Source organism: Pinus tabuliformis, chromosome X (assembly GCF_031772625.1).
Source record: "Pinus tabuliformis cultivar Carrire ecotype Pingquan chromosome X, CPIR1, whole genome shotgun sequence".
Classification (NCBI taxonomy): domain Eukaryota; kingdom Viridiplantae; phylum Streptophyta; class Pinopsida; order Pinales; family Pinaceae; genus Pinus; species Pinus tabuliformis.
In genome coordinates, this window is record NC_142308.1 from 1,020,751,182 (window position 1) to 1,020,768,705 (window position 17,524).

A 17,524-nucleotide genomic window follows, 5' to 3' on the forward strand; every position below is an offset into this window, starting at 1 on the left:
TTCCTCCATCGGGCACGATCTTAACCGTCCAATCTGGGTCCCCCAGATCCAACGCCATACGCATGTTTCATGTGGTTGACTTGCTCAACTAATAGCGCGCAATCAATGATGGTTTTCTCTCACCTCCGCTTGCCATGCGTCGATCGATGAATGGAATCGCTCCGCTCTCATCCAAAACCTCTTACCGTTTAAGGGCGTCCCGATCAATAATGCCGGTTTTTCCAGAGTGCGGGTCCCGCTTTGTCCTTTTAGCACTTTTTCCTTTTCACCCGCGGTTCTCCAACTCCCAACGCGACCGAGTGCTCGGGCTTCCTCCATTTTGGCCCTGTTCATAATCGCGCATCAAAATCCACCTCTGTTTCCCGATCTGGGGCTCCCAGGGGCTACTTTGACCTCCCGCGTAGTCTCCATGGGCCTCGGTCAGCGCGCTTGACCGAGGTCCTCGTCATTCCACGCTGGCTGCCATTGCCACTAGTTCAGGGTGTTTTTGATAGCTGTTTTGGATTCTTTAGAGATTTGTCTAACATGATACAGTCATGGTTCTTTGACAGTTCTTTATGGATCTAATTCAGATCAGAAAAGGTTGACACTATCCCTAGAGGCTGCCGCTGGGGTTTTGTGGGGCAGATTGGAGCTGTGAAGTTGTCGGAGTGATTATCTGAGGTTTCAGCTGGAACATCTGTCTCCGAAGGAGAGACACTAATGCCGAGATTATTCTCTGTTGGGTGAGAGGGTTTTGGCACCCAAATTGCATTCAGAAACTGAATAATAATAAAACTCTCAGATAGCTGCACTGGTTTTCCTGCATTGGGTTTTTCCGGAGACATTGGTCCAAAAACAATGGTGTCACTTGTGTGCTTGTTTTGTTTCCTTGAGTTGATGATCTATAATGTGTTGAGCACGTACTTGTATTTATTTCCAGTATTTACATGGTAAATAACTTGTTAATTAACAAGACAAGTAGGTAGGAATAAATCAGTAAAGTACATGAAGAGTTTCTAACAGTCAAACTTAGAAATTACAACATGGTATCAAAGCATGGTTGCAAATCACAGGAGAACCTAGGACATCAGCCGAGCAGAGTAGCAACAACAGAAAACAGTTGTCTCGAGTGACAGAAGCTATTCCTAGCAGAAAAGCAGCAAGGAAGGGGTGACACAGTGCCTGCATCATCAAGTTCGAGCCAAGAAGAGGCAACACAGAGGCTGAGGGAGGCAAAGACAGGCTCACATGGAGCTACGCAGAGGCCAAGAGGGCTAATGCAGTTGGCTGAGGAATCTGATTTGCCAGCGCTAGGATTGCGCAGAGCCTAAGAGCTCTAACCTTCAGTTTGTTGGGGTTTAGGAGGCTATGGGTAAGTTGCAGAGTGGATCTGGTGGGGTACTATAGTCAGAATAGATCCTAACAGGGCAAGGCCAAGAAGGAGTAAGTTGCTATCGAGGATTTCTAGCCGAGAAATCCAGACCAGTGATGCAGTTGCAGTAACAATCGGAGTGGGGGCATCTCGACAATGGCAGAAGGGTTTCCAGGAGGGAAATCGAGGCTTATAGGGAGTCACAACAAGAACTTCCAGGAGGGAATTAGAGCGAGATGGCAGTGAATGGGGTCAGAAACCAGGACAAACTGGACAGAGCCTCAAACTTCATAGTCTGGAAGGCCAAAATCCTATCTGTTCTAGACAGGAATCGTGTCAACCACTTTGCCTTGAGGACGATAACTATCCCAGTTGACCTAGCTGAGAACGACAAGTATGAGGAGGCAATGGCGAGGGCCAAGAGCATCATCCTTGACGGGGTCAAGGACCATGTAGCACCACATATTTCCGAAAAGGACACGACAAATGAGATGTGGGAGGCCCTAAAGAAATTGTACTAGCATACTTTTGTGCAGAGAAGGATGTTACTAGAAAACTAGCTGCGATCATACCTGATGCAGAAGGGAGAACAGATCGACCCCTTCCTCGGTCGATTGAAGGAGATCCGGCATCAACTAACTTCCATAGGGGCCACGCGGGATCAAGAATTGATGGTGAGAACAACCCTGAACGCAGTCTCAGAAGACTGGGGGGTGTTTGTCCAGAGCATATTGGGCAGGACGACCCTTCCAGATTGGGAGGAAATGTGGGTTGCTCTTCACCAAGAAGAGATCAAAAGGTTGAGCAAGGCGAGAAGTAGCAGCAAGGGGATCAGAATCAAGGAGGAGGAGGAGTTGGATGCTGCCCTAGCATCTGAGAGAAAGCGGGAGAAACGAAGAAGAAGGACCTCTCCAAGGTCAAAGGCCTCCACTGTGGGGAGTTGGGTCATTATGTGACCCAGTGTCCAAGGAAGACGAGCAAGGGAGAGGCCTCCGAGACCAAGGCTACGCCAGCAAGGGCAGAGAAGGAAGTGGAGACAGAGGATGACTGTGCCATGAGTGCTCACACGCCACTTGAGCGAGGGTGGGGAGACATCGAGCTATAGTAGACGGACTATAGGCGATGAGGGGCAAGATCCTCGAGGTACCCAGCCTCTTGGATTAGACCTTGCTACGGGAGCCCCGAAGAGGAGTAGCAGTACTAGCAAATGTTAGTAGAGACAGATGCGGATGGAGCGACAGAGGGAGCTACAGTGCAAGATTCCCAGGACAGCGTGAGGCAGTAGTGCGAGAAGCACGGGAGTGTTGCACTAGTGCAAGATGGCATAGAGAGGTGTGAAACGATGCGAGATGCATGGAATAGTTGCAGCAGTGCAGAGGTTAGAGAGGGAACACTTGTCAGTGACAAAGGAAGCTTCAGCATCGGGAGTGTTTCTAGCCTGACGAAGATGTCAGAGTTGGGAGATCAATTACTTACTTCTCAATAACTGAGTTGTAATGCAGCAATTAGCAGTGGCAGTGCTATGGGCAACACGATGCAGCATGATGAGAGGGGTTGCAGTGCAGATGCAGCAATGGCAGTGGTAGGGCCATGGGCAGCAGCACAGATGCAGAGGGAGCTGCAGTACAGTTGCAACAGTGGCAGTGGCAGAGCCATGGGTAGCAGTACAGGATGCAGGAGTGCAGGTGATGGGCAGCAGGCCTAGCATCGACACAGGGACCAATGCCAAATGATCAAAGTGATGATCAATGAGGAGTATTACTAGAGCACAGTCCTCGCTAAGAGGGAGTGTTGATTTGGGGTAGCATCAGATGTGCTCTAGCCACAAAAATTGGTGGAGAGGCTAAGGCACATGAGATCTCCAATACCCTGAAAGGGTTTGGGCAGATTCTAAACAGTTTGGGAGATATTAAAATAATCAATATTTTTAATGGAGTCCCTAAGTCTAAACTTAGGGAAATTAAAATATTAATGTGAATTAATATAAAACTGTGTTAGAATGGTCCAAAAGTCATGGATCAAGCCAGATCTAATCTTAGCCGTTGATTAGGGAATTAATCTCAGTGGTTAAAATGTCAACGAGAAAAGTATAAGAGGAGGCATGAGGGTCACTTTGAGAACACACTGAGTTGATCAAGATTTCGACTTTCTGGGGTTGGGTTTGTTAAGGAAGTCGAGAGAGTGATCAGAGTTGCAGCTAAGAGGCTGTGAATACAGAAGCAGAAAGGCAAGGATAGCACCAAGATGATCAGTGCAGTAGCCGAGAGTGAGGGACGCAGAACCAGCCAGGGGTTCACACAGAGCCAGCCAGGGCTCACGCAGAGGCAGCCAGGAGCTACGCAGTGCCTCAGAGGGCTAGCGTGGGTGACGCAGAGGGCCAGAGGGCTGACGCAATGCATCCAGAGGCTGACATAGGCCAAGCCAGAGTGACGTTGGGTAAACGCTAGGCCAAAAAGGGCTGACGCTGTCCCTAGAGGTTGACGCTGAGGTTTTGTGGGGCAGATTGGCGCTGTGAAGCTGTCGGAGTGATTATTCAGGGTTTCAACTGGAACATCTATCTCCGAAGGAGAGGTACTACTGCGAAGATTATTCACTTTTGGGTGAGCCAATTTTGGCACTCGGATTGTATTCAGAAACTACATAATAATAAAACCCTCAGATAGCTACACCGGTTTTCCCGCATTGGGTTTTTTCGGGGACTTTGGTCCAAAAACAATGTGTCAATTGTGTGCTTGTTTTGTTTCCTTCAGTTGATGATCTGTAATGTGTTGAGCATGTACTTGTATTTATTTCCAGTGTTTACATGGTAAATAACTTGTTAATTAACAGAACAAGAGGTAGGAATAAATTAGTAAAGTACATGAAGGGTTTCTAATAGTCAGACTTAAAAACTCCAACATTTCCTATAGAGGGCTCCAAATTAATACTCTTCTTAGATGGTATGTCAACATAAACTGGACTATCGGTAACCGAAAATGCGAAGGTGGCTCACCTTCAATTTCACTCCTGTGAAAGCCTCCTCAAGAGTCCTGTCCTCCAAAAGTTTGTGAGGACACCTGTTCTACAAATATGCAAGCATGCTGCATACCTCTTCCCACAAGAACATAAGCGGAAATTGATCATGGATCATAGCCTTGGTTGGCTCGATGATGGCCCTATTCTTCCTCTTTGCCACTCCATTCTGTTGTGAATTATATGGCACTATCAACTCATTTTCTATTCTTTCCTCCTCACAGAAATTATTGAAATCATTAAAGGTATACTCGCCCCCATTGTTAACTCTGAGAAATTTGATCCTCATCCCCATTTGTTTCTCCATCAGAGCCTTAAAATCTTGAAACCAATTGAGGAGCTCATCCTTGGCCTTCAAGAAGTATATCCACATCTTCTAAAGAACTCATCTATAAATGTCACATAATAGCAATATCGCGTCACCAACTCAACTGGCATAGGACCACACACATCGGAATGAATCAAGTCCAACACACCCTTGGACCTACTCTCGCTGCTTGGAAATGCAACTTCCACATATGTTTCAAGTGCACATCCCTTGCACACTCCATATTTCTCTACATTATACTTCGTAAAACCAATGACCATCTATCATAACAATGGTAAAGTTCTATAATGCAAGTGGCACATCCTCCTGTGCCACAGCCCACACAAGTTGTCACTGTATGCACAATGGCTCGTACTGGTTATCCTCTCAACAAGTACAAGTTACTCTCTCTGCCTCTAGTTACTCACCTCACACTAGGATCAGATCCAATTGTCCAAACAAGTACTTGTCCACCTGTAAAGAAAACCGCAAAACCCTGGTCCTCCATAGTCAAGACTCAAAGTAAGTTCTTCTCAAGCCCTAGTACATACAACACTTCATTCACCTCCATAGGATTTCCTGAATCCAACTAGAACTGTATGTTTCTCATGCCCTCTACTATATACATGGCATTGTCACCAAGCTCCACATGTAGGTCTTTGTGCTCATTAGCCATATTGGTGAAGAGGTCACAAGATCCTATCACATGATGAGATGTTACATTGTCCACAAACCACACTCCTTGTGTAATGGTGCCAAAAACACAAGACACCAATAAAAAGTCCTTTTCATACTTAGTGGATAACTCATCCATCTATGTATATGCAGCTGCCAGCCATAGGTGCCTTCCCCTTGCCCCCCTTCTTGTTCGAACATTGACCTACATAGTGTCAATATTTGTGACATGTAAAGAACTTGAATTTGCTCGGGTCATTCTCCTTATCAATGTGTGAAGATGCTCCTCCACTTGGATTCTATTTGGCCTTCGCCTTGCCCTTCTTTGCTTTCCCAGCAAGAGCAAGGTCCTCCTCATCCCCACCCTAATGCTATCCACCAGACAATGACGCTTCCCAAATCTCCTTTTGAATGAAGTCATCCCATAGCTTGTTCCAATCAGGAAGCTTGTCATGTGCTAGGATCCTTATCACAAAGGTAGCCCATTGTTTGGAAAACACACTCAAGGGTATCTTAACAACCTCATCCTCTGACCCAGGTTCCCTAACAGCTGCAAGCTCATATTGAACTTGTTAAATCCTTGTGAGATAGATGTCACCATCTCTAATCTATTCATCTTGGTGTTCCTCAACTTCTCTCTCAACACCATCTTCCAGTTCTAGTTACCACTTTGGTACAGCTTTGTTAGAGATGTCCACATTGTTAGTGTCAGTCTTTCCAGCCTTCCTCCAGTGATCAAATATGCTCTTACAAAGTGATTTTGAAGTGTCAAGGTCAAATTTTGTCATTTCAGTGAGTCTTCAAGAAAAATTTGGTCATTAGGCATTAGGTCTAGGGTTTGATCTCACTCTTTTCAAAGTTGCCCAAATGCCAATCCATGTCACCATTCAGCTCAGTTTATCATCATTCATAGGGTTGTCATTATCATGTCAGTGTCTAATGAGTCGTTTTACACCTTGTTCATGCTTCAGTTGCACCTAGGCAAGGTCATTTCTCTCTCCTAGGGTTTTGAAAGCTAATTTCTCTTGGGTGGTCAAATCATTAGAAAAATTTGTATCCTGATGTTCATACACCTTCCCCTATCCTTAAAGTACCCTATCAAATGCTTCCCATCACTGAGATCCCCAAAAATCCTCATTTTTGCACAAACCCTAGTTTCTTGCCACAACTTGGCAATTTTCTAGGTTTGGCCTGTGTTTTGCCCTTTTGGACCCCTTCCCCTCACTCGATCTCCGCGATTCCACTTTCCCCTACTTCCTAACATCCCTCCCTACTTCCAAAAATTTCCCCAAGAATTTAGAAGCCCCTTATCCCCTTCATTTCGCTTCATTTCGACAAAATTCCTTGTTTCACACATCGGGATAAGTTTCACTCAAAAGATGTTTCAGAGAAATCAAAGATGAATTTTGGAAAACTGAGAGAGGTTTTTGTCCACAACATGCCAAAGAAGAAAAACCTCCTTCACTTTTTGCACAGGTGTCATGGTTTGAGAGAAATGTCAAGAATACCGTTGCCTCAGGAGAATCAAAGACACCTCTGAAGTGACCTTGGGAAAATCAAGTTTTCTCCTAGCTTGGTTGGCCAAATGATTTGCTTGATGGGTAAAATGATAACTAGACACAAAGAGCTTTCCAATGAGCTATCATGAGCTCAATTTGGGGTTGAGGAAGGCATTCAAAAGTTGACTGCAACAGCACTCTTCCTTGAGGCAGCCTCATTTGGCACTTTTTGACCAGTCTTGGGAGATTTGATTTTTGACAGGGCAAATGAACTTCAAATTGAAAAATTCCAGTTGGGTTGGAAAGTAGACTCAAAGACCTTTCCAACGAGCTATCCTGCACCCGATTCCGACACTGGGAAGGCCTCCAAAAGCCTCCTGCAAAAGCGCGCGACCTGTCAGGGGGGTCTTACCAGTTGAGAAAATACACTGGCGCGACCTGTTGGGAAATCATCCACAAAAAAATTGCCTGTGAACTGCAAATTGACCCCAAATCTCTTCAAGGTTGCAGGTAGGCCTCTAATCATCAAGGTTTATTGCTTGCTAAAGCTTGCATGAGTATGAAAATGTGTTTTAATGCCATCAATTTGAAAGGAGAAGTTCATGTGTATTTTGTTTTAAAATGTCAAAGTGCAAGTAAAGCTAGGGTTTTGTTTTGCTGCTCTCAAGGTCATCCCTTTCACTCCCATTTTTTCCCCACATCCCAACCATCTCCCTTGTCATTTTCACCTAATCTCCTCACCAAAATATCAAAGTCCCTAAACCCTACCTCCTATGAAACCCCTACAAAATATGATTATGTGATGGTATATGTTTCATAATTGCTTCCCTAAATTCCCCTTTCATATGTATTTTCCCTAAATCCCTTCAAAAGTCCCCCTCCCTAACATCTCCCTTGTGTTTTTGTCCCTTTGGAGCAGCATTTAAACAGTCAAAATAGCAGGGTATCCCATGGGAGGATTTTATCACTCGAGAGGCTATGCTTCTCCAGGTCAATGCTCATTTGGAGAGCTTGCTGGCCAAAGCACTAAAACGACGGAGAAGGCCCGATCCCCTCCACATCTTGGCTGAGGCTTCCTTGAAGGAGCATGATATTAAATGACCTCACTACAGGCCAAATTTCAAAAAAAAATTGAGCGTTTTTGGTCACTTATGAATTTTTGGGCAAAAAACAGGTTTTTCTCCCTGATAGGTCGCGCGCCGCGCGCGACCTATTCGATGGGCAACTTCATTTTGAGAAAACTTAGCATTTCTGGATTTGTCATGCAAAGATACACCTGCTCAGCAATTACCAAGAGATTTCATCAAGTTTTGAACCTCCAGAAGGTCAAAAAACATGCAAAAATTGACTTTCTGCCACCTTTTTGACAAACAGGAAGCAGTCTTGGGAGATTGCAATTTTGGAGGGGCAAATGGCCACCAAATTCAGAAATTCCAGTTGGGTTGGAAAGTAGACATCCAGACCTTTCCAACAAGCCCACTTTTGCCTCATTTGGACACCTGGAAGTGCCTCAAACGGAGCTCCAAAGAAGCGCGACCTATCAGGATTAGGGCGCGACCTATCAGGCAATTTTCATAATTTTTCACCTACAGCTCAGGAATTCGCCCAGCTTTGGCCAGTTTTGACTTGGGATGGGATTTTTCACCCTCTTTGATGTAATTAATGTATTTTCATGTTGATATGACACTTATTTACCTATTCTAGAAGATTCATTCATGAAATAGCAAACATTTAATGAATGAATTGGTTTCCTAGCTTATAGAGGCAAGTTGTTTTGACTGTTTAGATTTTAGTGCTCAGTTTAGAATTGGTTGAAATAGCTCCTAGAAGGATGAGCTCGACCCCTAGAGGCAAGGAAAGGTGTTAGCTTGCCTATATTATGTATTTTCTTAGTCATTTTCAGAGGTTGGAGGGTTGGACTCTTGAGGGAGAAAGCTCTATTGTATTATTTATTGTATTTCTGCAATTTTGGCAAAGGAAGAAAGACCAGGGTTTTGCAGTCCTTTTTGGGATTCCTGTGGTTACATGTATTGATGGTGTGCTTCTCTTTGTACTTGTAAGTGTGTTATGTGAAATCATCCTCTTTCTTTTTCTTCTGAAATTAGGCAAATGAAGTGTTAAAGTAGAATTCATGATTTCCATGCTCTGCTTTTAAGTTTGCTTAATATCAATGTTTTCATCTGTTTAAGGAGAACTCAAGGTGATTGCTTGCTCTCCTTAGTTCCTCACCGGTCATTCCTACCCATTCACTTAATTTAAAGGCATCAATACAGTCTCCTACCTTGCCCCAACGAACCCCCTGCAAAAACTGTGTCCAATCCCCGCACTCAAAATTGCCTTTCCCCGATTTTCCACCAAAATCCAAAAATCCCAAAACAAACTCTTTTTATCAGTTTACTAGCCTAAAATCAGTGTTTCCTTATTGGTTATCTCGCCCGTTGAAGATTTTTACCGAGATAGACCGGAGAGAGCCCTCTCCTGCCCCGTAGGGCTAGCTACGAGGCTAAGTGGTTTGATGTTGCCTTGGAGTTTACCTTTTTCAGCCTGAGGTGAAATTTCAAGCGCTAACACACATCTCGCGGGCAGTGTTCTTTCTTCATATGTGAGGGATCACATGATCCTTCACAGCGTCCAAGATGATGTGTCTAGACTCTAGCTTTCAAAACCTTCAAATTGTGAGCAGCTTGTGTGGTGGCATCCGAAGGAGGTTGTATATCAGTATCAACAAATTCCCATAGGCAGTCTTTCATGAGAATTAGTGAAATTCTCTCCTTCCATGGACTGAAACCAAATGCCCCATCCAGCCAGTCTTCAAATATCAACCTGGTAGAGGCCATTTTTCTTAGATCAAGCCTTTAGCCGCAAAACTGTTCTACTAAAAATAAAAATCCGTTGTTATAACCCTTGTGCTATTGATCTTCCCTTCTTCAAAGTTTCTAATGCTCTGATACCTTGTTGAACTTTTAACACCAAATCTGATTTACTTTCTAACAATTTCTATGCCCTGAAAATAAGTTATTCTCCAATTAAACTCTGAAATTGCTGAAATAAACACACTAGTGTTCTCAACTTTTAAATAATAAATTTGCAGCAGAAAAATAAATAGGAAATCACCACAAAACAACATAAATTTAGCCTAATAAATCTCCCTTCATTTTATATTGAAATTTGGAAAATTTAGGGCCTAGACATGGAGAAATTACACAGAAAATAAAGCAATATTAGAACCTAGAAATGGCCTTAAAATTCCCCCCCCCCCCCCCTGAAAATGGCTACTCTGGAAGATGAATGAACCCTGGAAAATCTTGGCTTGTACTTGCAAAATTCAGCCTTCCTAGCCGTACACAATCAGCAGATTGGAATTCTCAGTTTGTCCAATGAAACTCGGCCTCTAAGTCTCAGCCCCCCTACTGGAAGTTTCGGCCCTCTCTCACAGTCTCGGCTTGCTGAGGATTTTCGCCCTCTCTCTCCTCAAAATCTTGGCCCTCCCACAAATTCTCCTTCCAAAAATCAGTTGCATGCTTTTCCTCTTTCTCCTTGGTCACTCGAACCCCTCACTCATGAGAAATCACTTTCTCAACAAAATAATGTGTCTTCATCCTCTCCCTTAGGTTCTCTTTGTAATTTAAAATTGGGCAAAATCCTTAACCATCAATATCCAAAGTGATAAATGGCTACGATTAAACCCTAACCCACTTAGATCAATGGCTGAAATTGGATATAAGTCACTTAAATAATTAACTATTTATCCTTAGAAATTTGCACAATTAACCAACATTCATTAATTAGATTACTTAATGTGTACTTCTAAAGCTAGAAAAGAAATCATATTAGTTGCTCCTCTTAAACAAACACCTAAAGAGGTCTTCTTCTCTTGCATGCTGAATAGAAACCTATTCAGAAGACCTGCTGAAACTACAAAATCAATAGTATGATGGGGATTGTGCCCTTACAGTTGGAAACATGGTCCCCTTTAAGGAGATTTATTTGGTGTTTATTTTCATGCAACACTTCATGTATTTGGCTGGACGGAAGTGAAATATATACCGCTCTAGTTTATATTTCAGATTCAGCCCTAAGACTGAAAGTTCACAAGAAATAGATCCAATGACCCTCGAGATTGAGGTGAAATTTCTGAATTTGAATTCATCATGGATTTTCAAAATTTCCACACCATTTACTATAGGTAGCAATTAAATAGTAGTTAATGAAATCAACACCACAAAAATTACCTTGGAGATTATTAGTCATTTTTTGTGGACAATCATCTAGGCTACAACAATAACCAATCAATCCCAACATAGCTAAAATGCAAGAACTTCTTTTCTATCAAATTCATCTACCCGAATAAGCAATTTGAATAGATGTTTAACCTCGATATATTTTTAAAACAACCCAAATCCATGTATCAACTGTATGACTTGAATAAAGCTTCACTAAAAGGTAACTATCCTACTCCTTTCATCAATGAGATTGTCAACAACTCCATATGGTATGAAACTTTATATTTCATGAATGGCTTCTTCAACTATAATCAATCTCTCATTACCATAAAGAATTGATTCCAACCAACTTTCACCATTTTTTTATGCAGATTTGTAGGTCTGTCCATATAATCGAGATTTCGAAATCCTGAATCCACTCTCCAATCAGTGAAAAACTTCACATAACATGACCTTATAACACACATAGACCCATAAAAAGAAAACTTGCTGTAAAGTTCCACAAAGATGAGACTGTATTTTTAACTTAGCACTTATTATAAATGCTAGCACCAGCAATACATCAACCTTAATCCAATCTAATATGTTTCGGGAGTAATAACATGGCCATTTCCTCACCATGGGGGTACTGATGAGAAAGAACAAAGGTGTTCTCAATGAATGAGAACCATTTTTCCTCACTTGTGTTTGTTTCATGTATTTTAGTTTTACCGGTAAAATGAGTCAAGGTTACAATTGTTTTTCAACAGAATCTACTTTTGATTAGTTCCCTGGTTCCCCTAATAACATTATGTGCTGAACTACACATGAAAGATTTATCTACTCAATGTCAAAAGTTTATTGTTCCCTCCAAAAATGTAGTATAGGTGAAAAGATATTTTATTAATCTAGAACAAAATTCAGCCTGCTTGTAAAAACAGTTAGACGTCAATGCAACAATCCTCCTCCCATTATACTAGAACTTTGCATGTCACTATACCCTCCTTTGAGTTTATTAAATTCGTAAATATTGATTTTCCAATATACATGCACCAAACTTGGAAACAATAAAAAAAAGGGTCTTTGATAATGTTAGATAAATCTCATTTTCTGACAAATATGAAAATGAATAACAAGTTGCAATGTTTCTTGAGACCAATGAACATTATTCGTTAGGAATCTCAAGGATGAAATAAAAAATCTTAATACAAACCTGAGAGCTAATAGAGTTGAGTAAAGAGATCTCTTTTAATGTCAACTCATTGCCCTCTGCTAAAGCATTATACATTCCATAATATCTACGAGTTTCTCTCAGCTTTGCCTGTAATGTAAGTAATGCAAACGGTGGACATCAGTATGAGATAATAAAATCTACACGTCTCTATGTTACTTTTATATAGGATAATTTAAAAAAAAATACTAAAGAGAGACTTATGTTAGTTATTTTGGAAGCATTATCTATGGAAATTATCCTTATAGAAACAATGTAAACACACCTCAATGTGTTCATAAAGCTCAACAAAACGACGCTCATACCTATATCACCATTGAATTTTGTTAGCATGAGAAAGGGTCATGTTAAGGGATAGATATTGTAAGAAGTATTCGTTCAAAACCAACAAGATTGGACTTAATAAATTTACATGTTAAATGAAACATGAAGATGTAATTAAATGGTTTTACAATTAAGCATTCCTTGCAAATAGATTTCATAAGACAAATAATATTGCCCCTTTAGAAAAGGGCAACAAGAAAGGAACTATCTATGGAAAGATTCCATACAAACAACTCTACAAAAAATCTAACAAAATTTTGGATTGAATTGTTCCACCATGTCTGGAAGGAAAAATATTAATGTCTAACCACATATGCAGACAAAATATATATAAACAACATATCATTTTGGAAATTCCCTATCTAGCGAACAAAGTTTTTAAACTTGGCCAACTTGAACTTGGATCAACCAAGTTGACTGAATTGACCACAAACAAAGTCAACTTGTCTCTCCGCTCAATTTGGGGACCAATTTGATACCGAACAGGTCCAACTCAGCAGAGTCCATACCTCACCGCAGCACAATTGCAAAGGAAAAGATAATTTCTTTATTTTAAATCTACATAAACCCTAAATCCTCTCACCCTAAACCTTAAAGAAAAACAGAGACACCTCCCCCCGCCACCAAGAGAACAAAAAAGGTCTATTTGCCTCCCACCTCTCTCATTAAGCATTTGTGAGTATCTAGAGTAGCGTTGAAGAGTTTTGTCATTTAAATTTGTTTTTTTATTAATTTTTAATAAAACGAGACATTAAATTTAAACTAGTCTAAGCCATGGCCAAGTCTCAGTGCAAGTCTGAGTGGACCCTCAATAGGTTCTAATGTTCAGTCCAAGTTTTAAAACATTGGTTGCAAATATAACTAGTATAGATCCATCTTAAGCATGGATCTAACATGTGCCGAGAGGGATCAAATCTCTGCAAGTGCAAACCTCTTTTAGAGTGCAAAATTTGAAAAAAAAACTCTCTCTCAATCTCTCTCTTGATATATATATATATAATGTGTAATTTTTCATTGTTGAAATTGCATTTTTGAATGCTATATAGAGTACATAACTTAAACTTGTAAGTCCAAAAAAACTTTATTGGATTTCAAGGAAAATTGACAAAAAAAATATACATAAAAAAGAACCAAAATGTAAAATAGTGATACTACTTCAACGTTTTAACCATAATTTTTTTTTTCAATATATATATATATATATATATATATTTGACATTATAATATTTTACATAACATGTGCATTGAGACATTTTATCTATACACTATATTGCCCACGTTAAAATGGTTTTTTTTGTTATTAATATTTTTAAGTATACGTCAAAATTAACTAATCCTGGATATTAAAATATTTTATTGATGACCCACATTGAAATTTTTTATTATTACAAATATTTTTAAAGTCACATCTTATTTTTATATTAAGAATTGAATGAATTACACATCTCTCTTATTATTCTTAGTGTTCGATATTTTTTATTTTATTTTATTTTTTAACTTTCAATTACTATATTGAATATTTTATTATATATAACATTAAAATAGTCTTTTAATATTTTATTTTATATATAGATATATATGAAGTAGATATCAACATAAATTAGCTAACATAGATCTTCAAATATTTTGTTTAAATATTGTGTTGAAATATTTTTGAAAGTACAAGGTTTGATCATTTTAGTATTCACTAAGTACTCACATTTTTTTTTACTTCTAATTAGTTTCTCTCTTTTTAAAGTTAATATGAAATTATATTACGTCATGTGGACGTTGAAATATTTTATTTATGATTGAGAGGGAGCGAAATAGCCATATTAGATTGTAATATCACCAACAAATTTAGTGACCATAGTGAGTTTTTGATTATTAATGTTTTATAATACCTTTAATTGAAACTAACTAAACATGCATATTCATTTCTTATTTTTATTATAGTTGACATTGCTTTTCTATTAAGAGAATATTTTATTTTTATTTTAAGTGGGACATGTGTCAACTCCATGTTGATCATGAACGAAATCACACATCACCCTCATATGGGGCTGTAGAATGCGCCTATCGATGCAATAAATGAAGACGAAGCTAAACATCTTTTACCAGCTCAATGTACCAAAGTTTATGTAGGAATTTACAGGGTAAGTTCCTCAGACAGAACACCAAAGGACACCGCTCACAAACAGATCGCAGATCAATACACCAGTACTTTTGAAGTGGTTAAAACCCTCAAAGAGGGAAATAGTCCACGGCCTGAGCCAACGCGGCCACTTCAGGCAATTTATTAATAAAAGAATGAAAATTTACATAAGCTTCTCTCATGAACGGTTAACCTACAAATGACCCTCCATGCTCTTTAAATAGAGATCATGGACCAATCGGGTGTTAAGCCACGGATCAAGTGTCGGTAATACCGAAGAGAGAATGAACCATCGGATCACTACATATCGTGACCGTCGGATTGTAAGTTACAAAATGTACATAGTAAAGAAACACACTTTACCTAACTCTATACTAGACCAAGTTGTACTTAACTATTTCCTATGTGTCGGAATATCCTAACAGTTTAAACATGAAGCAACTTCTCTGTAATAGGATTGGCATGATAAAACCTTATTCAAATGATCTATGTGATATTCCTGCTTAGTGTTTCACTAAGGGAATATCGGAATTTTGATCAATTTTGGCATTCACATTATTTCACTTAGGAAAAGGGGGCCTAAGAAACCCATATGTGATTTTTGGCCTAAGAGGCACTCCAACTATAGTGCTCAGTGAAAAATTGCGGCTTTGGTGGACTGTGGGGTCCACAACGAAGGCATTTTCGGCCCACATGGAGAGTACGCTCTCACTGGCTCGAAGAAGGTGGGAGAAAGTCGATGTGGGCCCACATGGGCAGCCTTGGAGGCAATTCGATAAAAGAGGGAGGAGCTCTCATTTTGGTTATCATTCATCATTTTCAGATTTTGTCTTTGACAAGAGCACGCTCGAGCAGTGAGCCAAGTCTGCATGTGTTGTTTAGCACACCGGGTGTTTCTGAGCAGAAATCCCAGCGCTTGCTTCGGTGGACTTCGAGTGCCAACCCAAGGAGGGAGTTCTTCTTCAGCCTAATTCGTACCAACAACAGGAGGTCGATTTACAACAACAAAGAGAGCCACAATAGCGCAGCGAGTGTGCAGTCACTGCTAGAGGAAATCCAAGAGTTTGGGGAGTTAGGGACTTCGAGGTGGAGATTTGGTGGGAAGGCTTGGGAAGCCTTCTAACAGAGTTTGCAGGCATTTTGGGGGCATTTCAGCAATAGATCATCCAGGAGATCGAATTTCCCAGCAGGAGAGCTAGTCAAGCTCAAGTAGGTCAAAATTCAAGGGTCAAGCTTTGGCCAAACCCTTCATGGGTTATTCTAGGTTTCTTGAGTAGAGGCCAAGATTAAATTCCCAGAATTTTCTGAGCAGCAGAGAGGGCTCTAGCAGCTCTTCATTTTAGGCAGCAACACCATTTTCTGGGATTTATAGTGCAGCAGTTGGGCCGAATTGACAGAGCTTGGAGGAGGGTGATTCAGGGATCATTATGGGCTTTGCTAGCTTGCTAAAAGCAAGCCCAGGTGCACTCATTCCAACACCTTGATTGTACACCTTTTCCATTTAATAAAATGAGTATACAACGTTGTTGTGGAAGCATTTTCATGGTCTGATTGTCTGTTCTGGTTTTTATGATGTGTTGTCTATTTTTCTTTGAATATTTACTGTTAATTTTCCCTTAGGGATATTATAGTGGTATTAGAGTTCATAGACTTGGCACAGCCTGTGGGAGTAACGTAGTCTATGACACCAAAGGATAGGAATAACGTGACATATCGGAGGCAGAGATACAGGAACAAAGAACAACAGTTAGAGATCACCCCCGATCTCGTGACTACAAAACCTGTTAAAATTGGCAACTAGGGCCAAAATCCACATGGGTCATCTTACTTATGACAACTAATATTTTTCTTTGATTCCTCTCTTCGAGAGGTGTAGGATTGATCTAAAAATCATCCGTTTCTGACATGTACAAATGAAGTTATGAATTTATTTTGTTTATGGACAAATTGTCAAGGTCGCCCAACAAACTTATGTAGGCTCAGAAGCCCAACATTCACATCTATTCATCCTCAATGTTTGATATAAATACATGATGCCTTAGTCTCATTTGGACACGCTCATCTTCACACTTCTCTCTCTCTCTCTCCTCATTGTTGCGTATGAATTTCTAGGCCTCTCTCTCCACACGTCCGCAATTTCAGGAGAGCGAAATTTCAGGAGGCCGAAATTTCAGGAGACCGAATTTCTGGACAGTTTGACCATCCGTTGACCTCCTTTGATTGCGTTTTTGTGGGGGCTATCACTGTTTGGGTAGGTTGCATTTCTGAGCATAGAAATCAAGGCCAAACGTTGACTTTGACCAACATTGACTACAACTAGGGCTGACCGCAAGTTGGTTGTTTGACCAAATTTGACTGGGCTGAATTTGGGTTGTTTTGAGGGTTGATTCATCTCGTTGTTTGGAGGCCGAAGTTGACTGAAGTCAACCAATTTATTGAGGGTCAAATCTGCCCTGTTGACCAACATTGACTTTTCTAGTTAGGGCTCTTTTGTTGTTGTATTAAATTATCAGATTTGTAAATTGTACTATCTCTCTCTGCTGAACTATTGAACACTGAACGAAGATTTGATCAAGGGTTCCCCACATTGGGGTTTGTCCCTGGCTGGTGCCACATCTTGTGTCCTCTTGTCTTGGCATGCCTTCTACTGTTTATGTTTATGTTCTATCTGCATTTTACTATCATGTTGATGTGATTGCTAATCTGATACTAATAAAGAAATTGAAGTAAAATTGCTCTAAAGCATAAGCAATACCATTGTTGCCTAAAATTAACATGGTATCTGA

The 17,524-nt window shown here is 40.4% G+C and overlaps 1 protein-coding gene across 2 annotated transcripts in view; it reads right to left on the reverse strand.

Annotated features, from left to right (window-relative positions):
• The window catches only part of LOC149143208 (paramyosin-like protein), a 477,149-nt gene that overhangs the window by 174,259 nt on the left and 285,366 nt on the right, over nucleotides 1–17,524 (reverse strand). For both annotated transcript variants that reach the window (XM_089448231.1, XM_089448230.1), the window contains 2 exons: nucleotides 12,546–12,585; nucleotides 12,263–12,370 (listed from right to left, as the gene is read on the reverse strand). In XM_089448231.1, the coding sequence (XP_089304357.1) occupies nucleotides 12,263–12,370; nucleotides 12,546–12,585 (148 nt within the window). The remainder of the gene's footprint in view (nucleotides 1–12,262; nucleotides 12,371–12,545; nucleotides 12,586–17,524) is intronic.